Source organism: Mytilus edulis, chromosome 12, assembly GCF_963676685.1.
Source record: "Mytilus edulis chromosome 12, xbMytEdul2.2, whole genome shotgun sequence".
Lineage (NCBI taxonomy): Eukaryota > Metazoa > Mollusca > Bivalvia > Mytilida > Mytilidae > Mytilus > Mytilus edulis.
In genome coordinates this window covers 58,396,727-58,422,427 of record NC_092355.1, presented here as the reverse complement: position 1 = coordinate 58,422,427, position 25,701 = coordinate 58,396,727, and the positions used below count along the sequence as shown (strand labels likewise).

General features: G+C 32.2%; 1 protein-coding gene across 2 annotated transcripts; it reads left to right on the top strand.

Moving 5' to 3' along the window:
• Nucleotides 1–331: 331 nt before the first annotated feature.
• On the top strand, nt 332–20,923 carry LOC139497348 (MAM domain-containing protein 2-like). Of its 2 annotated transcripts, XM_071285560.1 has the most exons (6): nt 332–378; nt 4,639–4,748; nt 6,393–6,481; nt 14,581–14,710; nt 15,160–15,338; nt 20,832–20,923. In XM_071285560.1, exons 4-6 carry the CDS (start codon nt 14,638–14,640, stop codon nt 20,910–20,912), a joined length of 333 nt encoding a protein of 110 aa, XP_071141661.1. In that variant the 5' UTR covers nt 332–378; nt 4,639–4,748; nt 6,393–6,481; nt 14,581–14,637; the 3' UTR covers nt 20,913–20,923. The 2 variants fall into 2 exon arrangements, with proteins under 2 accessions (XP_071141661.1, XP_071141660.1); XM_071285559.1 differs by lacking the exon at nt 332–378 and having other exon boundaries at nt 4,512–4,748.
• Nucleotides 20,924–25,701: the final 4,778 nt, after the last annotated feature.

The window sequence follows — 25,701 nt, the reverse complement described above, 5'->3', positions numbered from 1 at the left end:
AAAAATATCGATTGAGGTTTAGTTATTTCATTGTTTTGAAAAATGGCAATTAACTGATTGGGATATAATGAAAAGAAGATAACATTTATAAATACATATGAAAAACAAATATTATACAGTTATGAATTTTTTATTCATGAAAATATATCTATAATTTCAAATAGTTAAAAGCGATTTAATTCATGGAAATGATTTTATAGATGAAAAAGGCTTCGTTTCGAATGATATTATTTTGAATAATCAAAAAAATAATAAATTTTTAAACTGGATGCCTAAACCAAATTCAGTCAGGAAATAAATACCGTTTCATCTATAGTATTTCTTTTGACAGATGGGTTATCAGCCTTTCTCTGAAATCATGACAGAAGAAATAAAAAGGTATAATCAAAGCTCATCACTCTAGATCTAGAAGAAAACTATAAATTAAAAATCAAAACATAACGATAAAATTAAAAGAAGACTTCAAAAAAGAATTTATGACTGAACAATACAATATAAAAAAGAAAATGTGGTATGATTGCGCACGAGACTATTCTCCACAAAAGACCAAAATGACAATGAATTAACAACTATAGGTCACCGTACGGCCTTCAACAATGAGCAAAACCCATACCGCATAGTCAGCTGTACAAGCCAATCTACGTGTCAACGGGTGATCCAAGGTATTTCAGAGTTGCCATGTGCTACCCATCGTGTTGCTCAAAGTATGTCTAATTTCGATTTATAAAATCTTTTTCTGTTAGTGTTTGTTTTAACTCTGTGCTTGGTATCCTGTTCCTTTTTACGGAAGTTCGCTTGTCATGTTTTTTTTTTATATTTGTCAGATTTTCGGAATCCTCTAGTTTTGTCCATTTAAATGTCTTAAAAAAAATTGCCCATTGACACCCATTTTTCTTTTATAAATCTTTTACATGTATAATGATAAGCCATCTGTAAAAGTTTTATAAAAGTTTTAAATATTTTTTAATAGTTATTTAGAATTTAAACTTGTTAATGATAAATCTATGAAAAGTCAAGAGAGAATATTTTCCCGCTAAAATTCCAATGGCTAATATCTCGTAAACAAGCACACTGACCTATATATTTTTTGTTGATTCCTTTATTAATCCCCTATAAATATAAACTATAGTTTTGAAAAGTTATTTGTTTTTAAACTGAGAAGCGAACTCCTTTAACTTGTACATTAATCACAATTATTTACCTCTTTGTGCCTATATGATAAGATTTTTAATCAATCTATTGTATATAACTCAACATAACTGATATATTTCTGGAACCATAAAAGATGTAAATAAACTGAAGGATGTTTTGCTAAAGTGAGGTAGACTGAAATAATCCTTAACCGAATAAATAGAAAAATTTTGTTATACATCATTAAATTGAAGACTAACAAAACACAAAAAAAAATAAAAAAAAAATAATTCTTGCGGTCAATATGGAATTTTAAGATTGGATATCCTGTTCCTTTTTAACTTGTACATTTATCACAACTATTTACTTCTTTGTGTCTATATAATAAGATTTTAATTCAACCTATTGTATTTAAATCAACAGAACTGATATGTTTCTGGAACCATTAAAGATGTTAATAACCCGAAGGATGTTTTGCTAAAGTGAGGGAGACTGGAATAATCCTTAATCTAATAAATAGACAAATTTTGGTATACATCATTAAATTGAAGACTAACAAAACACAAATAAAATACACAAAAAAAAATTCTTGCGGTCAATATGTGATTTTAAGATTGGATATCCTGTTCCTTTTTAACTTGTACATTTATCACAACTATTTACTTCTTTGTGTCTATATAATAAGATTTTAATTCAACCTATTGTATTTAAATAAAAAAAACTGATATGTTTCTGGCACCATAAAAGATGTAAATAAACCGAAGGATGTTTTGCTGCAGTGAGGAAGACTGGAATAACCCTTAACCGAATGAATAGAAAGGTTTTTGGTATACGTCAGTAAATTGAAGACTAACAAAACACAAATAAAATGCCGAAATAAAAGATTTCTTGCGGGCAATATGCGATTTTAAAATTGGATAAATGTCTTCACAGTATGTCAAGTATAATTATGATAGCAAGGCCGGTTGCCGAGTAATCTCTACCCGCTAGAAAAATTCGTCATGGGAATTCTAAACATCGAATTTGTCTTCACTTAAAAGAGGGACGAAAGATACCAGAGGGACAGTCAAACTCATAAATCGAAAACATACTAACAACGCCATGGCTAAAAATGAAAAAGACAAACAGACAAACAATAGTACACATGACACAACATAGAAAACTAAAGAATAAACAACACGGACCCCACCAAATACTTCCACAATTTCATCTTGTATAACAAAATATGTACGTAAATGTAATAGAAACACTGTCAAGTTAGTTTAATTATGATTATAAGAAACCTTCAATGCACATGATTAATAACGCGTTTTTTAACAAGTATGACATTCACAAAAGCCATTGGACCTGAGATCCAAACAAATGGAACTTTATCTTTTATTGCAAAGCTTTCAAAACTTTGCAGATCATCAATAAATTAAAAGACGAAAATTGAGGTCATGGGTTTATTCGTTAGATCATAATTAAACCCTTAGTCAAGATCAATGAACTAGAATAAATTATAAGCAATTGCAAGTCAGGAATATGATTGGCACTCGTTTCATTGGTTGTTACAGTTTTGTCTAATCATGTACTTCCTGCTTTAGAATTCACATATAGTTCGATAGTCTTGCTATATCGTTTATTTTACTTATTCATTGTGTTGTGTTTTTGATTTTATGGACAAGAATTTATAAGCAATCAACCATTCGTAGAAAACTACATGTAAAATGTGCAATATAGCAACATTTCAATATTGTCTTTTTATATGTTGTTTTCATGTTGGAATTCGATTATGCGATGCGGTCACTATAACCGGTGGCACTTTCCATAAAAACAAAAGAATGGTTGCAGACACTATTTTTTCAGTAGACAATATAGGTTTACGAATGTGTATAAGAGAAGCTATGCGATACAAATCATGTACTGGTGTTAACTATTGGCATGACAAGCTTCAGTGTAAACTTTTGTCGTGGAATCAAAGCATATCTAACTTGATTGTTTCATTAGATGACCAGCTTATTGATAGTCCAGGACATGTATATACATATATCGATAGCTGGACGATGGTAAGTTATCACATTTAAAAAGAAGATGTGGTATGATTGCCAAAGAGCCAACTCTTCACAAGACACCAAATGACATAGAAGTTATCAGCTATAGGTAAGTACGGCTTTCAACAATGAGAAAAGTCCATGCCGCATATTCAGCTATACAAGGTCCCAAAATCACAAATGAAAACCATTCAAACGAAACTAACGGCCTAATGAAGGTACAAAAAAAAGAACAAAAAAAAAACATCAACAAATGACAACCACTGAATAACAGGATCCTGAATTGAGACGGGCACATACATACAGAATGTGGCGGGATTTAACACGTAAACGTCATCCATTCCCTACCCCTAGACTCGGTCAGTGGTGTAACAGTGCAACATAAAAACGAACTATCAAAATTAGATTTAAAAGGCTTAACTCATAAGATGGATACAAATAGAAATACGTATAATAAAAACATCAATTTGTTTTGGACATAAATATATAGAGCTGTTGGATAAATCGGCATAGACTATCTGATAGTCCTATTATTCTTTGTCCAACACTTTTTGTAAAAGAATATCTGGATATTAAACGCTACATATATTGCAGTCAGACTTTTTAGGAGTTGAATCATAAAACATGTGAAAAATGTGATAAAGACAACAACAGTCCACAAAAACACTGCACAGGAACTAAGGAATCAGCCATAGTTTCACACCAAGCCAGGAGAAAGACAAAGGAGGGGATAAAGATACCAGATTGACATTCCAACTCATTAGTCGAGAATAAACGCAATGTATAAAAAAGAACAAGACAGACACTTAAACATTAGTACATAAAAACACAGCATAGAAAAACTTAAGACTAAACAATACGAACCCCACAAAAACATGTAAATGATCTCAGGTACCCCGGAAGTGTAAGCAGATCCTGCTCTTCATGTAACACCCATAGTGTTGCTACTATAAATACAAACCCAGTACACGTGGTTGCGTAGGACAGATTACATTTCTCTTTAATCCTAATTAGTTCGATATATTTCAACAGTCGGATATATATGTAAATCAAAAGAAGAAAAAAAAAGATACTTTTCACTAGTATTTGTTATAAAAAATAGAGGAAAAAGAGAGGCAATGCATGTTATCTATGTTTGACGCAGCAGATTTGAATCGGATCATTGTTGATTTTTTAGTCGTTCGGTTGCTGCCTCACTGATGTAAGCCCCACATCTGAATTAATTCACATTCATATCAAACATTTTTTTAAATTTCTTACAATTTTATTACAGTTAATTCAGAAATGTATGCTATGCTTTTATTTTTGCGAAAAGGGCGACAGGGTTCATTATCGCAACAATTTAAACTCGCATTTTGTTTTCAATTTGAGTTAAACAGGATAGTTCTCAATATAGCAAAAATTAAAATCGTATTTTAGTCTAAAATGACAAAATCGCAATAATAAATGTACGCAATAATTTCATAATTTACAGCATCAGTAAATTTCATTAACAGAATTCCGATAGCTGTTGGCCCAATCCCTGTCCTGAAGATACAAAGTGTGCTCTGTCGAAAAGTAACGGTTATGTCTGCTTATCATATGGTGAGTTTATCTGACTATTCATTTTAATTTTTCAGAAAAGAAAATTTGTGTAAGGCATACATCATCAATGAAGTCGAAAGAATTGTAGAAGATTTTTTTCTTATTAAATCAATAACTTGTTTTTCCGTAAAGATAATTACAAATTCGATATAGCGTTCATGGTTTTATCAATGCTAGAATTTAAATCATTCAATAATAGGTCAAGCATAACTTCAAATAAGTTTGAAGGGAAAACCTCACATGCTATGCATGCATCACCCAACAGGCGAATCTTGATAATGTCGAATTTTTACAATCATAAAATAGTCAAAATTTTACAATAATAAAAAAGTCAAAATTGGCAGAATAAAAGATCACATGAATATACAGCTGGTGTTTAAACTTCTCAGACTGCGAAAACACGTCGCTAGTAAGTTACGTCACCGACAGATCATATCGATTAGCCGTTTGTAAACGTTGACAGTTATGCTTTCTTTTTGAATATTTCAGTCTTTCTTCTTCATAACATAATTGGGGCAGTTTTGAATAACAACATATAAAAAAAACATTGATGACAACATCCATCCAATCTGAACACAAGTTAAACACGTGAAACGTATTATCTGACATATGTCAATCCCATCCAACTGAGAATAAAGGGAAGTCGGCCGTACAAAAAGTTATACTTCTCATGTGTGTCATAGATTTTTTAGTCAATCAGTCAGTCAGTCATACCATATGATAAGATTTCTTAGAAGTATTGACACTTTATAACCCACACTTCAATCATTGCTTAAATCTCCTGACATTCATATTAACGACATTACTAAAAATAGAATGGTCTGCTTAATATATTGATTTATTTTGCCTAAAGAGTCATACAGGGACGACTTCGAACTGAAACATATGACAAAATGATTGTTTCGTATTTTTGACATTTTCACCTCATATGTCTGTTTGTTTTGTTCACACATCATTGTCAATATAACGGAAGTTTTTTCGACTGTCATGTAAGGGAGAACCTTAGCTGACTATATAACTGTCTGTAATTCGCCGTATTTAAACAAGGAATTGCCTTAACCAAGGGTTTCTTTAGAATTTGTTCGACTAAGTTATATATATAATTACAGAAATGCAAAATTTATTTATGATTAAAGAATGATATAAATATGATGTAAATTGTTTGTAATTCATTTGTTTGGTGTGTTTTAAGCTTTTGATTTTGCCATTTTCTGAGGGATTTTCCGTTCAGATTTTTTGGACTTTGTCATTTTACTTTTTTTCACTTTACAAGTTGACCAATTTATTTTCGTTCTGCAGAAGTATACCCTCTGTGTCATCTGGCGCAAATTTTCTCAATTTGATTATTAAAATTGTAATGATCACACTCAAAGGGATTTCAGAAACATTGGTCTGAGTTGCTGGTGATAAATGCATTAGTGGACACTACCTGTGAATCTGATCTCTCTTAATTAGAGTTTATTCGATTACCTCAGATTTAGTTCCTTGCCTTGATGTTCTGTTTAATTGATTTACGATAGTAAGATACCATTAAACTACAGTCGCTGAATTTGAACATTGGAAAAAAAAATGATGCATCTTACACATGTACTTAATTCAAAATGTAATAGCCTTTTAAATCAAATTAGTTTTATATTTTGACAGACTGTCGCTACAGTTGTGGATTTGAGAGTGATGCATCATGTATTTTCAAGAATTCATTACAGGATAATTTTGACTGGACACGTCATTCTGTAAGTTAAAACAATTGGTTGGGTGTCATTACAATTTGTTCGACTTAGTTATATATATATAAATATACGACCCATTAAAACATGTAGAATTGGTTTATGATTAAAGACTGATATTAACATGCGTATGTCGCTTAGCTTTTTGCAAAACTAAGTCTGGTTTTATTTTGCGCTAACTAATCCTTTTTATTTAACTATTTTAGGACTTTGTGACAAAATTATAGATTTGGAAATTTTGCGTCAAAAACATTTTTTTATTTTATTTTGAAAGCTCACGTATCTATTCGTGTCCTATTTGTCATTTAAGAAAGTACTTTGGTGAAATAAAAAAAAAATGTAGAATTTAAAATTGATACTTATCTTCTTTATTCTCATAAAGCCAATGCAGTTTTATCTTACCTCCTATACTGGGAATATGATCGGTGAAAAACAACCGCGTGGAGACCATGTATATTCCATATAAGTCAGTAGGTGGGGATTATTTTAATACACAGTGCTATGTCCCTTAATAAAAAGGGGGCTTCGCGGGAATAATTCCCGAAAAAAACTAAATATAGGATTTTGCTATTTTTTTCCTTTATCCTACATTTAATGGAAAAAATAAAAAAATATGGGGTCACCGTTCATTTAAGCTCACAATCTGCCATCGAAAGAAGCGTGCATATTGTTACGGTACTTTTTTTCTATTGGACTAATAAGAGAAAAAACAGGTAATATCGAAATTAAAATAACTTAATTATAAAAACATAAAAAAGCCGGGCTCCAATTATTGTAAAACTGCCTGTTCTAAAGGTAGTAAAATGAGATGTGGATACTAAGAAATTCCAAATATCTTTTAGAGTACATACTATCTAAGACTCTCTCATCTTGCAAAAGTATTAAAACATTTGACTTTTCTACACTTTACACAAGTATTCCCAATTTCAAACTACAAGACAAATGGAAAGAGTTGGTATTACTTTGTTTCATTAAAAAGAATGGCGAACGTATATATTGGTATATAGTATTGGGGAAGGATCAGTCCTACTTTGTGAAGAATCCCTCTGAATCAAGCAAAAAATTCTCCGAAACTGACATTGTCAAGATGCTTGATTTCTTGATAGACAACATATTTGTTAAGTTTAAAGGACTTGTTTTTCAACAAACTGTCGGAATTCCAATGGGAACCAATTGTGTCCCTCTTCTTGCCGACTAGTTTCGTAATAATTATGAGCCTGACTTCATACAGGAACTTTTTAGGAAAGAAGTTAAGAAGTAAGCAATATCTTTTAACTTTACATTCCACTATATAGATGATGTTCTCTCGCTAAATAAAAAAAAATGGTGACTATAATCAACGAATCTATCCCAACGAACTAGAGATAAAGTATACCACAGATACAATTAAGTCTGCCTTATATCTTGACTTTCATCTAGAAATGGACAAAGCGGGTCGATGGAAAACAAAACTTTACGACAAAAGAGATGATTTCAGCTTCCGAATTGTGAACTTTCCATTTCTATGTAGCAACATTCCAGCAGCGCCTGCATACAGATTATATATATCTCCCAATTGATACGTTATTCCTAGGGTTGTATTTCTAATCTTGATTTCCTTGATAGCGGATTGCTGCTCATAAGGAAGCGTTTAAACCCAGATTTTCAAATTATGAAGTTGAAATCATCCCTTCGTAAATTTAACGGACGCCATCACGAGTTGGTTGACCGTTATGGAATAACCCTTTCACAGATGATATCGGATATGTTCCTCATGTCGTAACTACAATACCATTCCCTTTTCACGAATGTGACCTACCGAATTATACTATTTACTATATTTGTAATAATATAAGCAACACGTCGGGTGTAACATGTGGAGCAGGATCTGCTTACCCTTCTGGAGCACCTGAGATCACCCCCCATTTTTTGGTGGGGTTCGTGTTGCTTAGTCTTTAGTTTTCTATGTTGTGTCTTTTGTACTATTATTTGTCTGTTTTTCTTTTTATTTCTAGCAATGGCGTTGTCAGTTTATTTTCAATCTATGAGTTTGACTGTCCCTCTGGTATCTTTCGTCCCTCTTTTACAGAAATCGCTTAAATTCAAGAACAGTTTAGTTTAAGTACAGCTTATTTCAAAAAAAAACATTAACAAATATAGGTCACCGATGAATTAAAAAAGATGTTTTAATTTCAATGCAACAACATGGCATTTTTTTTACCAAAGGGAGATAATTGGGAATTTTTTCAATGATATAAACATTTTAAAAGTCACCTGAGACCAAAACGAATTGAGTTTTGTACCATATCATAAAGTAAAAACTAATAGATAAGTGTATTTTTTTTTTTGATTTGTAATGATAATGTTGGGTTTTTTTTTTTTAATTTTGTACACTCGAGCCTCCTTAAAGCTAGCAAGTTATTGGTGTTTCAGCTTCGACCAATGGAAGTAGGTCCTTTTTGATTACGATATTGATGTCTTGATAGTTTTTACAGGTCACTTATTAATCTAGTGATACGCTATATACGGGTCAGTAAATTCCATTAGGAAATTCGAGCTTCACTCTTACCCCTTATGGAATATACTGACCCAATATATATCGAATTAGGTTAGGTCACTGGCACACTATGTAAACTAAGGAACGGTACAGACAGAGATAACAAATACAAAAATAAATATGCACAAATTGTTTCAAATATGGCTGAGAAAGGCTTACTCGGGCCTTTCCCTATATATATTGGCTTTGGTATCATTTAAATTTCAAATAAAAGAAAATAAATCTAAAATCTGCTGAACATTTGTTAAATTTTTTGATAAGCCATTGAAGCCAACAAAATTAAAAAAATGATTGTTATTGGGCAATCGAGTTTACCCTGTATCATAAAAAAAAATCCAAACGTTTGAAAAAATGTTTTAAACCTCACCTGAGTATATCATGAATATCCTTAATTGATATAATTAATACGTTATGCATCAATGTTTTTGATGTTGAAATGCTAAGATTTTATTTCTTAAACATATTGTCATGTTAAATTTTAATGCTTTGTAAACCATAGGCTCATGGAGTTCTGCTACAAAACGTTATGCATATGATAGTATACACCTATTGACTCGGTGTGAGGCAAATAGCAAGTTTGTTGTCCCTGAGATACTAACTATTGCTCGAGGCGAAGCCGAGGGTAATAGTTGGTATGCGAAGGGACAACAAACTTGCTATTAACCACACAACCAGTCATTAGGTGTTTTATAATACTGAACAACACAATCATACAGTGTTTTATTATACCAAACTAACTAACTTTCTAAAAGAGTACATATACATCTGAAAGAAAAGAAAAATGTCACAAAACTTGACATGCACAAGATGAACTATACGGGTTTTTTTTATAGTCCGTGTTGTATTGGGAAATATATCATTAATTGCAATCAAGACTAGAAATACTTGTGTTAACTTCTGTACATATTATAAATTCTAGCTATAGTACACCAACTGCAATACAGTTTTAGAACACGACGAAAGACCCATATTATAAATTAAATACTATATTTTAGATCTTTAAAAAATGCATCGCGAAGATTTCTTGTAAGTGAAATTACGATCGACACAAACACATTATACCATTCACGATATTAGAGTTTGACGTTGCCAAGTACATAAATTCAAGCAGAATAGTTGATGACGTCATTACACTCATATGCTGCTTAGCTTAGCGAAAGGTAGTGCGACGTAATCAGTCAAACAAACTTTATTAGTTTAACTCTCGAAGGAACGATCGTTTCCATTAGTCAATTCAAACTTTCGACCTCACACTTTCGAAAATAGAACACACATACTATAACGTTGAATGGACTGATTAATATTCACGTATCTTGTCAAGGTCGTTTAAAGCTTCCATCGACATATTCTCATACATGATTCCAATCACAATTTTAGCTTTTATAAATGTGCATGTGAAATTCATTGGTTTTATAGTTTTCTGCAATTGGTAGTAAAGTTTAAACTTTAAAATCTTAACAGTTTTCACATCTAAATATTCAATTTAAATGTCTCCTCTAGATCAAGGGACGACATCAAAAGTTCTATGTAGGATAAAAAAAACTCAATTCACATATTTTTTCATTTATTCCTCCCCCCCCCTTGCTAATCCTGCATTTTCTTTTACTCAATGGACTCGATGAATTAACGTTGTACTTGAAAAAAGAAACCGTACTTTTCTACAAACACTTCATATTCTTTTCCAAGTTTTATGTATTCGACATAGGATAGCGATTTTTTTCTGATTCCGTTTACTTGAAGGAAAAAAAAAACCGAAATTGTAAGTAAATTCATAACATGTAACCAACCATGCTTTGTGAAGAAAAAACGGAGATGGCCAATCATGGCACAGGGGATGATTAAATGTAGTTTATAAACTCCAACGATATACTTCATTAGGTTTTGCTATTCTCGGTTGAAAAACGAACGTAAATTATATATTGTAAATATTTTTAGACCGTTGGTTTTCCCGTTTAGATGGTTTTACACTAGTAATTTTGGGGACCTTTATAGCTTGTTGTTCAGTGGCTCCGTGTTGAAGGCCATACATTGACCTATCATGGTTTACTTTTATAAATTGTTATTTGGATTGGGGGTTGTCTCATTGGCATTCACACCAAATCCTCCTATATCTATGTAAATAGACACAAACAGTTTAAAAAAAAAGTGTTTATTCATTAAATCATTCACATGTATCGATAGAAATGTGAGTTTCTTCTTGTGCATGCATTTAGTCATCCTTAATTTCTTGATATTTTGTTTATCAGTTTATCATACACGTTTTTTTTGTATTTCATTTTAAATACGAATACATACTACATATACTTTAGCGGAAAGGTCAACAATGTTATGCAGCTCTATTCGTACAGTAAAAAATTGAAAGATAAATGCTCATCCATTTAAAATCGAAAACAGTACATTTATATTTAAAAAAAGAAGATGTGGTATGATTGCCAATGAGACAACTATCCACAAAAGACCAAAATGACACAGAAATTAACAACTATAGGTCACCTTACGGCTTTCAATAAAGAGCAAAGCCCATACCGCATAGTCAGCTATAAAAGGCCCGAATTCAAACAAGAGAATTGTTCCTTGAAACTGAAATTGAAACTACGATTTCTCACAAGTATTTATTTATTATTTGGTTCCACACATGCATAAGAAATAATCTTCGCCGATGTAACATTTCAATTTATTACAACAACATGCCTTCACTGAATTCATTCATGTGCACCAATGATACGATTAAAGTTATTTTGTTTCTATCTTTGGGGGACAATTTCCTACGTTTATGGTACGCTTATAGCTACATTTTTGTACTGTGTGTATGTTTTATAGCATGAAAATAATAAAAGAGGAATGTCAGTGCAACCACTGATTAATGATTGTAATGGATCAGTATTATGAGATACGTATTATAAGTGACTACGACATTGTTAGGATTATAACCTATCGTCAGTATGAAAGAAATTAAAAGTGGTTCATCCGTATAAAAGCAGCACATGTATTTTATTTTATCCTTATATTTCTCATCATGCCGGTTACAAGATAATGGAGTTGCTGCATGCAAAGAACTTAGAATATTACTTAAAACAAACTATCAGTATAATATTTCGACCCCACTACTTGAAGTTAATAACTATCAGTATAATATTTCGACCCCACTTTTTGAAGTTAATAAAACATTTATTTATTTCTTTTGACCAAAGGTTTGTAAACTATACAAATCATTGTTTTTACGTACGTAACATAGTAAATTCCATTGTCGGTCACCTGTGTCAATTCACGTGCACACTTATTACATTGTTGTTGTATTTAAATCTTTCGGCAAATGAAATGAGACTTAACAAGTTTTTTGTTTGTGATACGCCAGAATGTTATCAATGAACTATCAAACGCTAAAGTCGACTGCGTTTCAGTATATTGTCCAATGAAAAATAAGCATGAAAAAGTACGGGAAATATGATTATAAAACTATTAACCGGTGTAATAGTCTTTGAAGCTATTGACTGGCAAATAATCTGTGGAATGAAAAAGCAAAACTATTTAATTATTTTTCATATAGAAAAAACATACTGAGGTATAGTATTAATAATGTAGATAAAGAATACAATAGATGGCATTGTGGCATTCATTGAATGATGTTCGTTTTTAAATATAAGATGTAAAAAACATATTGATACACTCACACTACAGTTGGGTGTATATGTCAACTTGTGTCTCCTGTACCCACCAAGCGGTAGTAACCATGCAGTAACTTTTTTCCAAAAGATAGAAGACGTGCCTTTTTCTCGTTAATGCAGAGGTGAAGGCCATCCGTTTACTATGAACAACATTAGAGGACGAGTTTCTTTCGCGTGAACGAGGAGATAAACGTGAATGTAAACATCCCTTAACTTTTGATGTCTACTTAAACAAGTTAACAAAGAGTTACCACAATGTTTTTATGTAGTGCATGCGAGTAAACACCGCATTATTTTATTAACTAGTATCTACATGCAATGCTTGATCTGTATCCAGCTGTAGTTCGGATTAAACTCGGTTCATACCATATAATAAAAAGTAATACAAAGTAATTTTTTTTTTATTTTGATTAACACATGAAGTATCATGAAACAAGTGCTATACACTCCCTATTAAAATATAAATAAAGGTAACAGTAGTATATCTCTGTTCGAAAGTCATAAATCGATTGAGAGAAAACAAATCCGGGTTACAAACTAAAACTGAGAGAAACACATCAAATATACGAAAAAAAACAACGAAACAGCAGAAATTCTGAAGTGCAACAAAAAACAAACTACAATGCAACCCACACAGAAACGAACTATACCACAGTTTCCAATATCTATATAAGATAATCATTGCCATTTTCCTGACTAGGTACAGGACGTTTTATGAAAAAATGGTGGGTTAAACCTGGATTTGTTGCTAGCCAAACCTCATGCTTTAATGGAATGTTAAAAATACACTAAAATGATAACATTACATGACAGAATCCCAGAGTTCAGTACAAATAAACACAAGAACATATTTAGGACAGAGAAATACACAAATAAACAATACATAGTACATTTTGAAATGCTAACCACAGAATAAAACCGATCACGTAAGACAATTTAGAACAGCACACAAAAACAGCACAATAGAAGTACGAACTGTCCGCCACACAACTGGATCAACGCCTCAAAAGTCAGGTCACAGGTGAATTTCTACAAATTGGATTTAAATTAAGATTAGGAATGTAATTATGTTTTTTATATATTTTATAACAATAGCAAGAATATAAATATAGAATTGTGTGAGTAATTAGATAATTAATTGTATAATAAAGCGATGTCGGTACTTATTTTAAATCAAACTGTAAAACAAATAAATCGTGTAGATATAGTTGCTTTTAAATCAAGATCTTACAAATGAACTGGGTGATTAGGTATAAGAAGAAAACATTGTATATAAAAATACAAACGTGTTTATTTTTCCTGAGTGTTCTTGTGTTTATTTAAACTGGATTCTTGTCACTTCACGATGTCATGTTTGCGTTATTCTCAACATTGCCATATAAACGGGAGGTTTGTCATCCATTATAATGTTCATTCCAACATTTTTTTCGTTAAATGACCTGTACGCGGTCAAATAGCCCGTTTCTATTTTGCTGTAGTTCAATGTTTATGTTGTTCCGTTGGTTTTTTTTTGGTTTTTTTTATGTGTTTCCCTCGGTTTTTGTAAGTTATCCATAATTGTTTTAGCCTCATCATTTTTTACAATTGAATAACGGTTAAGTTATGTTGCCTTTGTTTCATCCATCTGGATAGAAAAACTAAGCAGTAAAGCAATTCATAAAACAAATAAAGGTTATATTTTTTTTTTTTTTTTTTTTTTTTGGTTTCTTCCTCACACTTTAAAATATCATGATATACAGCTAACAAACATTGAAATGATTGAATATTTAATTTCATTTTACATCTTAAGTTGATTTACCCCAATCTTAAAAAGGGAAGAGCCGTAAAATGTTTTCTGTTGATGATGTCCAAAGCTTAGTATTACCAAACTTACCATTTATTTAGATAACACTCTTGATTTTTAGGGTGGTACACCTTCTTCAAATACTGGACCAACAAAGGCAGCTGAAGGAAGTTACTACATGTACACAGAGGTGTCAAGCATAGCGAATGGGAGTAGAGCTGTACTTACAACAGAATCTGCTAGCTTAACGGGTATGTTCAACCCACCATTTTTTCTTAAAATGTCCTGTACCAAATCAGGAAAATGGCCATTGTTATATCATAGTTTGTTTCTGTGTGTGTTACATTTTAATGTTGTGTTTCTGTTGTGTCGTTGTTACATGTATCCTCTTATATTTGATGCGATCCCTTCAGCTTTAGTATGTAACCTGGATTTTTTTTCTCTAACGATTTATGAGTTTCGAACAACGATATACTACTGTTGCTTGTATGCATGCTCTTGTTGAATAATAAAGAAACAACACTTTATAAAGTTTATTTGTCCGTAGCGGTTTTTAAATTTGTCTATTTCGAACACCTAAAACCAAATAACTTCATGTAACAAACATCGGTTAAAGTGAAACAACACACGTAATGAGATATATAAAACAAGAAGGTACTATTTTGAAATCATTACAGTATAAATTTAATTTATTTTTCAGCAAGTAGTTTTTGTCTGTCATTCCAGTATCATATGAAGGGCCTGCCGGGTACATTAAAAGTATTTGCTGGAGACAAAACATCTTCTTTGACAAGTATCTGGGAGAAATCTGGAGTGCAACCAAATCCAGACCAATGGAAAAATGTTACTATAGAAATACCACAATTCAATAACCCTGTTGTAAGTATGTTGTTATTTCATCAGGAATTAATGCCTTCTTTTCTTTGATATTTTGCAATAGTTTGTATTTTCAAGAAATAGCCAACACACTGTATTATGCTTGGTACTTGAGTAAAAAAAATTGGAAAGCGATTAAATTTCGTAAAATTGCAGAGTTGTGTATGAGATTTTGCCTTTTGCTAAGGCACTTTCTGTTTATAGGTTCATTTTTTTTTTTGTATTTTACTTTTCACATGCATGTGTGTGAACCACACAATGACATGGGTTCAGATGCAGACTACATTGCGTGCAACACCTCGAATAGCACCGGATATTGTAAGGATACAAAGATGCTGAAAACTGGGTGAAAAAAGACCCAATGTTATAACCAATTAATTAAATATCTTTAGAATCATTCGGTACTGACATGATTTTATAGTTAACTATTTAAAATAGCCCATTTAGAAATTTTGCAATTAAACAGTTACCAAAGTTGCGACTCCCTCGTGTAAGTCAGCTTTAGATGGACTTGGCTATTTTTGGGTCCTGTTTTGTTTATAGCCCCTCAACGTTTACGGTCCGTATACATCCTTGGCTTTCAAACAGCGGCTTTGAGCGTTCCTGATGTAAGTACATGTATATCCAGAAAATCGCTTCCAATGCATTGAATGCATTTAACGTTCTAAAAAAAAAACATCGTGTCTCGGACATGCATTTGATTGTAGTTTTAATATTATACAAGTTTGGGCTTTCAAAAAAGCTATGGACTGCGCAGCCCTATTCCAATTAATCCTTTTTCTATAAGGAAAGACCTTACTGTATTTCTTCTGATTATTAGGTCTTTCCACTTTTCCGTGGAAAGACCTGTTGGATTTCTTCTGATTATTATTTTTTTTTTTTTTCTTCCGCCTAATTTTTTTCCTTCGCTGTTTTTTTGTTTCACAAGATGTCGCTTACATTTTTGGAATATGATATCCAACAGTTTATACGCTTTTGAAACCAACTCTGCTTAACCGAATACTTTCCCCAAAAAAGAGTTATCTCCCCGAACACTGTTTTTCTTGTTATCTCTAAGGCTTCGCAACCGTATAAGAAACCGACAAATTTATTTTTCCAAATTGCTCGTTATATCCTCAGGATGTTCTGTTTTATTTTGACCGAAGCTATCCGGAGACTCCATGTGAGCGTTATCCCCCCTTTTGTATATGATATAAGTGATATGCATTTCTAACTGGTAAACCATAAGTGATAGAGACCTAGGGTCTTTTGATTTAAGATCCTTGGTCCAAAAAAATGAAAATTAGGTCAAGGTCAAAGGTCAAGGTCAAATTCTAAATTTTGATTTTGGCTTATTTTCACTTATTTTCATTAACCTTATAAGATACCGACAAATTATTTTTACTAAATTGTTAGTTGCGACATGTCGTAACTTATAAGTTTTGGTTGCAAGGGTGCGTAGACAATAAACGGGAGTTTTCGCCCCTCTTATATTAACAATTATGCGTAAAGTGATATTACTCATGAACCATACATATTAAGGAACTAGTGTCTTTTGATTTGAGATGTTTAGTCTATGACCTTGAAATTGAGGTCAAGGTCATAGGTTACTTGGACGTTCTATATTTTGACCTTTGCTCGAAATTCATATATATACATCATAAAGCCATAGGAACTGACATTTTCAACTGAATTTTAATATTTTTATTTCAAAATAGAGCCTTATTGGTTGAAAGACCTTCAATTGTTCTCTTTAATTATTTTTTTTTTTCTTCCGCCAAATTTTTTTTCCTTCACTGTTTTTTTGTTTACCAAGATGTCGCTTAGATATATGGTATATGATATCGAACAGTTCATACGCTTCTGAAACTGACACCGCGTAACAAAAACCTTTACCATGTAAGAGTTATCTCCCCGAACACTGTTTTTCTTGTTATGTCTAAGGCTTCGCAACCATATAAGAAACCGACAAATTTATTTTTCCAAATTGCTCGTTATATCCTCAGGATGTTCTGTTTTATTTTGACCGAAGCTATCCGGAGACTCCATATGAGCGTTATCCCCCCTTTTGTATATGATATAAGTGATATGCATTTCTAACTGGTAAACCATAAGTGATAGAGACCTAGGGTCGTTTGATTTAAGATCCTTGGTACAAAAAAATGAAAATTAGGTCAAGGTCAAAGGTCAAGGTCAAATTCTAAATTTTGATTTTGGCTTATTTTCACTTATTTTCATTAACCTTATAAGATATCGACAAATTATTTTTACTAAATTGTTAGTTGCGACATGTCGTAACTGATAAATTTTGGTTGCAAGGGTGCGTAGACAATAAACGGGAGTTTTCGCCACTCTTATATTTAGAATTATGCGTAAAGTGATATTACTCATGAACCATACATATTAAGGAACTAGTGTCTTTTGATTCGAGATGTTTAGTCTATGACCTTGAAATTGAGGTCAAGGTCAAAGGTTAATTGGACGTTCTAGATTTTGACCTTTGCTCGAAATTCATATTTATACATCATAAAGCCATTGGAACTGACATTTTAAACTGAATTTTAATATTTTCATATCAAAATAGATCCTTTTTTGTTGAAAGACCTTCAATTGTTCTCTGAACAATTGGTTTTTAATTATTATTATTTTTTTTTTCTTCCGCCAAATTTTTTTCCTTCGCTGTTTTTTTGTTTCTCAAGATGTCGCTTAGATAAATGAAATATGATATCGAACAGTTTATGCGCTTTTGAAACTGACACTGCGAAACCGAATACTTTCCCATATAAGAGTTGTCTTCCCGAACAATCAATCAATCAATCAACCAATCAATCAATCAATCAGTGCATGTTTCCGTCTCATGTGTTTAATATGGGGCCCAAGATCTCATTTGTTTCTTTCTCGTTTGTTTCAAGAAACCCTATCCAACGTGTTTAACCAACCAACCAACCAACCAACCAACCAACGTGTTTAATCAACCAATCAACATGTTTAACCAACCAATCAAACAACCAACCAATCAATCAATCAGTGCATGTTTCCGTCTCATGTGTTTAATATGGGGTCCAATATCTCATTTGTTTCTTTTTCGCTTGTTTCAAGAAACCCTATCCAATGTGTTTAACCAACCAACCAACGTGTTTAATCAACCAATCAGCATGTTTAACCAACCAACCAACCAATCAATCAATCAAACAATCATGTGTTTAATATTGAGTCCAAGATCTCATTTGTTTCTTTCTCGCTTGTTTCAAGAAACCTATCCAACGTGTTTAACCAATCAACCAACGTGTTTGATCAACCAATCAACGTGTTTAACCTACCAATAAATCAATCAATCAATCAATCAATCAGTGCATGTTTGCGTCTCATGTGTTTAATACGGGGTCCAAGGTCTCATTTTGGTTTTTTTCGCCTGTTTCAAGGGACCCTATCCCACGTGTTTAATTGATCAACCAACAAACCAACCAACCAACCAACCAATTAATCAACCAACCAACAATCAATCAATCAATCAATATGTATAACAGTTTATTTATTACAGTACATTTAAAATAATAAGGAAGGAAAAAACTCTCAATTATTCAAGAAGAATTGATTTTGAATATTGTTCTTACATCTCCTCTGAAAAAAATCCACATGTACTCTGAAACTACAAGTCCAATCGACCCCAAAATTTGCAGTCAGCAGGCCATACATGTACTAAAAGTTCAATGTGGTGCAGATATCTCTCAAGAATTTTCCTAGAGAAAAGAAATGGCAATGCCGTAAAAATCGCTTGCTAGGTCCGTAAATCTCAGTGAAATGCTCCAATAAAATGTCCGCTCCTAGATTGAAATACTTTTCTGTGTTACAAACTGGTGCTGAAAAATGTACATTATAAGAAAATAATCATTCAACGTGTATTAAAGTTACACCGGATCAATTATATCCAAAACATGCACTGCTGGTGAACTGTGATCAAAATGTCAATTTCCTACAATGACAAAAGAAATTACATTGTGTACATTCCGTCTCTATACTTGTTGTCTGTTCAACGTCCCCACCTGAAAAGGAATAAAAATACTAAGTTTTCGTTATTATAAACCCGCGTCACGTGATGTCTCCTCAATCTGGCGCGAGAAGTCGCGTGCTGGACCTGAAATAAAATAAAAACTTTCCGAACTAAACATGAAACTTTCCCGGAATAATATAGACCCCTTACAGAAACAAACAAACAAATAAACACACACACATAACAAACAATCATGTTTCAAAGGGGGGAAAGACCGTTTACAATTGCTTTTTTAAAGCAATTGATTTATATTTTTAGATCATATTGGTGCATGTGGTTGTTGATTAATATTGGAAATGTGATATCTTCAGATATTGATATATATATATAAAATTGATGACTCAGACTTGAAATATCAACTTTTGTATATATACAGTATTAAGATGAACTTTTAAACTGGCTGTTCAGTAACATTTTACTTATGACTGAGGAAGAATATCAGATACGAATCAATTTTGTTCACTTTACTTGTTGAAAATTAAAACATTTATAAATAGACACTAATATGGAGGTGTGCCTCTCTAGATGTGTGCATGGATTGGCAGAAGTTATAAAATACAGATAATGCATTTTTGTAAAGATTGTATGGGAACATCGTTTAGTAAAATAAATCGTGCATATTGTAGATGAACTAGGCAAAAAAAATCATGTTGATTCTGGATATTTCAATTTTGAATTTCAGTGTGCAATATATGCATAATAAAACGAATGTGAATTAATGACAGTTGCTCGGAACTAAAATATATAGTAAATTTTCCGGCATTTGATATCTTATCCTGACACTAGAAATACAAGACTTATAATTTGATCATTTAAGGATGTACTTAGGTAAGGTATGTAAAAATTAATTAATCAACAATCTCAAATTGATACTATAAGCATTCGTTAAGGATAAAAATAAGCTAAAAATATAGATAGGTCATGGACCTCCTTTTCGAGATATTTGAGATTTAAAATATGGCGGGAAAAGGTTGACTTGGACTTTTACCTTATATTTGCATTGGTATTATTTGGGTCTCAAAACAAAAGAACGAAAATCAAGAATCTGCTAAATATTTTGGAAATGACCTTTCATGAGCTATTAAGTCTTATATGAACAAAAATAAATGGGTGTTATTGGGCAAAATAGTTTACCTTGTATTGTATGGAAAAACACCAGGGAACCCGAACATTTGACACAAATTGCAAAACCTCGAATAAGTACATCCTTGAGAACAATCTGTAGTTCGGTTTCTCATTTAAGCCAAAAGCTGTTGCTGTATCTCAATCGCATCATAGAGCAACTAAATAGAATATATATGTGATGAGTAAATGTTTCAAGATGACGTGTGTGTCGACTGAAACTAACCTTGAAGCGAAGCAAAAATTAAAAGATAGATTTAAAATTTAAAAAAAAACATATTTTTGTCAAAAGTAAAGAATAAGGTTGTGGTTTTGTATCGCAAGACTATTTGATTTTTTTTCAGATCACGATAGAAGTAACCAGAGGCGATTCATTCAGAGGTGACATTGCTATTGATGATCTGATTCTGACTCCTGGTCGTTGATGTCGTAAGTGGTACGTCATTATTTTAACATCATATAAATACAGCAGACCATTGTCACTGAATGTTGTGCTAACCTTTGAAAATGCCTATACACCATCCAGAACATGGCAGTTGTGTCACGTGATTAAAAGTGTTTGATTTTTGTCAGTTTTTATGGCTTTTCCGTTTTCAGTGTTGCTTGTAGTTTTGTCTTCTGGTTTTCTGTTTAAGGTACACAAAAATAAATTAACTTTTGGTTTCAAAAATTTCCTCTCTTTTTTTCTAAATCAACTGAATTGTTTTTCGCTTGGCATTCAGTTTTCTGTTTAAGGTTCACAAAAATAAATTGACTTTTGGTTTCAAAAATTTCCCCTCTTTTTCTAAATCAATTGAATTGTTTTTCGAATGGCATTCAGTTTTCTGTTTAAGGTTCACAAAAATAAATTAACTTTCGGTTTCAAAATTTCCCTTCTTTTTCTAAATCAACTGAATTGTTTTTCGCATGGCATTCAGTTTTCTGTTTAAGGTTCACAAAAATAAATAAACTTTTGGTTTCAAAAATTTCCTCTCTTTTTTCTAAATCAACTGATTTTTTTTTCGCATGGCATTCAGTGGCATTTTGGTATTACTTTATCATTAAATTTGACTATCAATTATTAGCCCCACTATATTCTTTATGTGACAGTCGAAAGGCTGTCGTTCAATGGTTGACGTTGGCTAATGTCTGTCATATTTGCCTTTTGTAAATGAAAACATAAGCTATTTTAATTGTTTCACAATTTTCATGTCGGTTTTTTTATAACAAATTATAGTTATAATTCATGGCCATATGGTTGCTCATAATTGCTGCCATTCACCTCATGTATACTTCGTGGATTTTTGTCACATCTTCTTGTTTTTATAATGAGATATTGAGTTTATCAACGGTTGCCACACTAGAATCAAGACCCCGCTTCTCTTTTAGTTGTTGATGGGATTTGTGTTAATTAAAACAGTACAATCGACCAATTTTTTTAAATTTCAAAAATGTTAATAAACAAAAGCCACTTCTGTAGTTACTCATTCTGTTCTAATTCCACCTCAGGAATACATTACCTTAGCTGTATTTAAAAAAAAAAACATATTTGGTCCTCATTGCTCTTCAACTTCGTACTCTATTCGGCCTTTTTAACATTTCATGATTCGAGCGTCAATGATGAGTTTTTGTAGACGATACGCGCGTACAATTGCACATACACTTTTAATTGGTTATTTTGTATTTCTCATTTATGGGCATTATGTTTTCGGTCTGTGTGTTCGTGTTCTGTACGTTCGTCCTCTCGTCCACCCGTCTGTCCCGCTTCAGGTTAAACGTTTTGGGTTACGTTTTTCGGTTAAAGTTTTTGTCAAGGTAGTTTTTCATGAAGTCAAATCAACTGGACACTTAATACACATGTTACCTTTGATATGTTCTTTGCAATTGTAGTGCCAAATTAGAGTTATTACGCCCCATTTCACGGTCCATCAAGCACGAAAATAATAGTGCAAGTGGGGCTTCAGTGTACTATGAAGATTTTCTTATTTAGAAAATACAATTAAGATGTTATTGGGAATAACAATAACAGTCGAATAATTCAATATGCTAAAATTGCTTCGTCTCATCTGTGAAGAACATACAAGAATCATAACTGGACTTGCTGTTTGTGGTATTGATTTAAATTTAAAATATGCTATTACAAGTATTGTTGACAGTTTTCAATAGAAAAATACACAAGCGACATAGGAATCTCGTTACATATGATGGAATTAAGATATAGCTTCGATAAACCTTAGTTTGAATTTTGTACAAAACAATAATGTGAATTTGTACCAGTTACATGTATCAGTGTTTTTGCAATTATTTTCTTCTCTATTAAATTGGTTGCAAAGAATTGTCGTGACTTCCCTGTGAAATAAAAACCAATAATTTCACCCGTGTATTTCACTCCTCTGTTGTCATACAACAATAGGTGTTCGACGACGTCACATGGAAGCAAATTGAGAATGCGTAGAAAAAGATACAGTTCCTAATTTTTCTACTTCAATTCCAGTTAAAACCTGATTGGCTATTAAATTAAAGAAATAACAAGATAGGAAATTCAAATATAAAAAAACAATCAACTTATATTTAACTCATGCGCTAATGTGTTTCGTCATTCGTTGAATATTTTTCTAGATTTAAAATAAGGACACTTGAATGGTCTATATTTCTTTTTTTGTCACTTATACTAAGTCTAGAAAAATGATTGAGTATTCTTATATACACTTTCTATCAGTGATATGTGGTAAGTATGTTCGCTCCTTTTGTTTTTGAATTTTGACATATTCGGATTCATCTTGTTTTGTCTATATAGTGCCATTTAAAAAAAAAGCCGCACTAACAAACATACGGACCCTTATTTTTAGATCACCTGGGCCGAAGGGCCAAGTGAGCTTTTCCCATCACTTTGCATCCATCGTCCGTCGTCCGTCGTTCGTCGTCGTCGTCCGTCGTTCTTAACTTTTACAAAAATCTTCTCCTCTGAAACTACTGGGCCAAATTAAACCAAACTTGGCCACAATCATCATTGGGGTATCTAGTTTAAAAAATGTGTCCGATGACCCGGTCATCAAATCAAGATGGCCGCCACGGCTAAAAATAGAACATAAGGGTAAAATGCAGTTTTTGGCTTATAACTCAAAACCCAAAGCATTTAGATCAAATCTGACAAGGGATAAAATTGTTCATCAGGTCAACATCTATCTGCCCTGAAATTTTCAGATGAATCGGACAACTCGTTGTTGGGTTGCTGCCCCTGAATCGGTAATTTTAAGGAGATTTTGCTGTTTTTGGTTATTATCTCGAATATTATTATAGATAGAGATAAACTGTAAACAGCAATAATGTTCAGCAAAGTAAGATTTACAAATAAGTCAACATAACCGAAATGGTCAATTGACCCCCTAAGGAGTTATTGTCCTTTATAGTCAATTTTTAACAATTTTCCTAAAATTTGTAAATTTTTATTAACATTTTCCACTGAAACTACTGGGCCAAGTTCATTATAGACAGAGATAATTGTAAGCAGCAAGACTGTTTAGTAAAGTAAGATGTACAAACACATCACCATCACCAAAACACAATTTTGTCATGAATCCATCTGCTTCCTTTGATATTCACATTGACCAAGGTGAGCGACACAGGCTCTTTAGAGACTCTAGTTTTCTGCTTTTATAGTTCCTTTATTTATATACCATCAATTTATAACAGTCTTTTAAAAAGCTTGCTATTTTGAAACAGAGTAGCCAACATCCTTAAACTGTCAAATATGTTCGTTCGTGCATTTTACATTCATGTTAGTAGATTCACAAGTTTCAGAGAACTTGTACAAACATTATGTAATACTATGTAAAATATAATAATTACAATAATTAATGCACATATTCTCTCTTTTTTAGATTTCAAAAGGTGAAGAGAAAAAGAAAATTTGTATAATTTTAAGAATCTTGTACATGTTAGTTTTTCATATACTTTAAAATTATCAAGTGATATTTTAATACTAATGTGTATATAAAATTAAGTATTTGAAGTTCAGTTATGTGTTAACGGCTATTACAAATAAAAAAAAATGTGTTACGTTGTCATATCGGGGCCTTTTATAGATGACTATGCGGTATGGGCTTTGCTCATTGTTGAAGGCCGTACGGTGACCTATAGGTGTTAATGTCTGTGTCATTTTGGTGTCTTGTGGACAGTTGTCTCATTGGCAATCATACCACATTTTCTTTTTTATAAAATAGGTAGTTTTTTTTAACATTCTTTCCAAGTCACACCTAATAAAGTGGTAGTATTATCATATCTGTCCCTACGTCTGTTGAATCCTGGAACAATGTATCTGACAGAATAATGATGTGGTCACATCAATTAACAGGTTATCCAAATGTTAATTATAGGGTGTGTACTAACATGTGCTACACGGCGGATGGCACATGTGAAACTCTCCATCCAAGACACAATTTTTAATAGAAAAAGCATTATAGGTCTACAAATGGTAGGCTATAAAGGGCCCCAAAAATTACAAGACTAGTGTAAAACCATACAAAAGGGAAAACCAACGGTCTAATATCTATTCAAAACAAGAAACTTTTTTGAAAAAAAACTTTCATTGTGGTTAGCCTCAGACCAAGAACTAGTTAAATAGTATTGTCACATTTATTGACAACTGATAATATTTCATGTTGTCAAGTCTTTGTTGGTTTATGTTTTATTAATATATTAAACAGTTCTTAACACGCAGTATGATGTATGTTTGAGCGTAAAGAATGACAAATATCAATATAATGATGAAATTGAGTTTGATTGTGCTGCGCATTAACGTTTAACTGATCTGTTCTATTACTGCATCTAACGTAATGGTTATGTGAGCATTTTCAGGCTATGTTTTTTGCCGTACGTTGGCGTTTATCTGTTAATTTCTGTTTAAATTTTGGATATAGTAGAGTGTTGTCTTAATTTCAATAATGCCACAACTTCTTTTTATATTGATCATTCAACGTTATGACAAATCTCTGTTTTTGTAAGAACAACATGGCCAATTTAGAGCAAACATCAGCAGTAGCTCGGTAGGTAATTAATACTTTTTTTTTATTTTCGGCATCCACACAGTCTGATATCATTATAAAGTTATAAAAGTTCTAATCCCTTTTACATTTTCGGACATATGTTATCTCTTTCTAATAAGTGTATGTTTGTGTTTCATGACGAGATACAACATTGACTCCAAATGTGTTGAAAGTTGCTAACTTCTTAAAT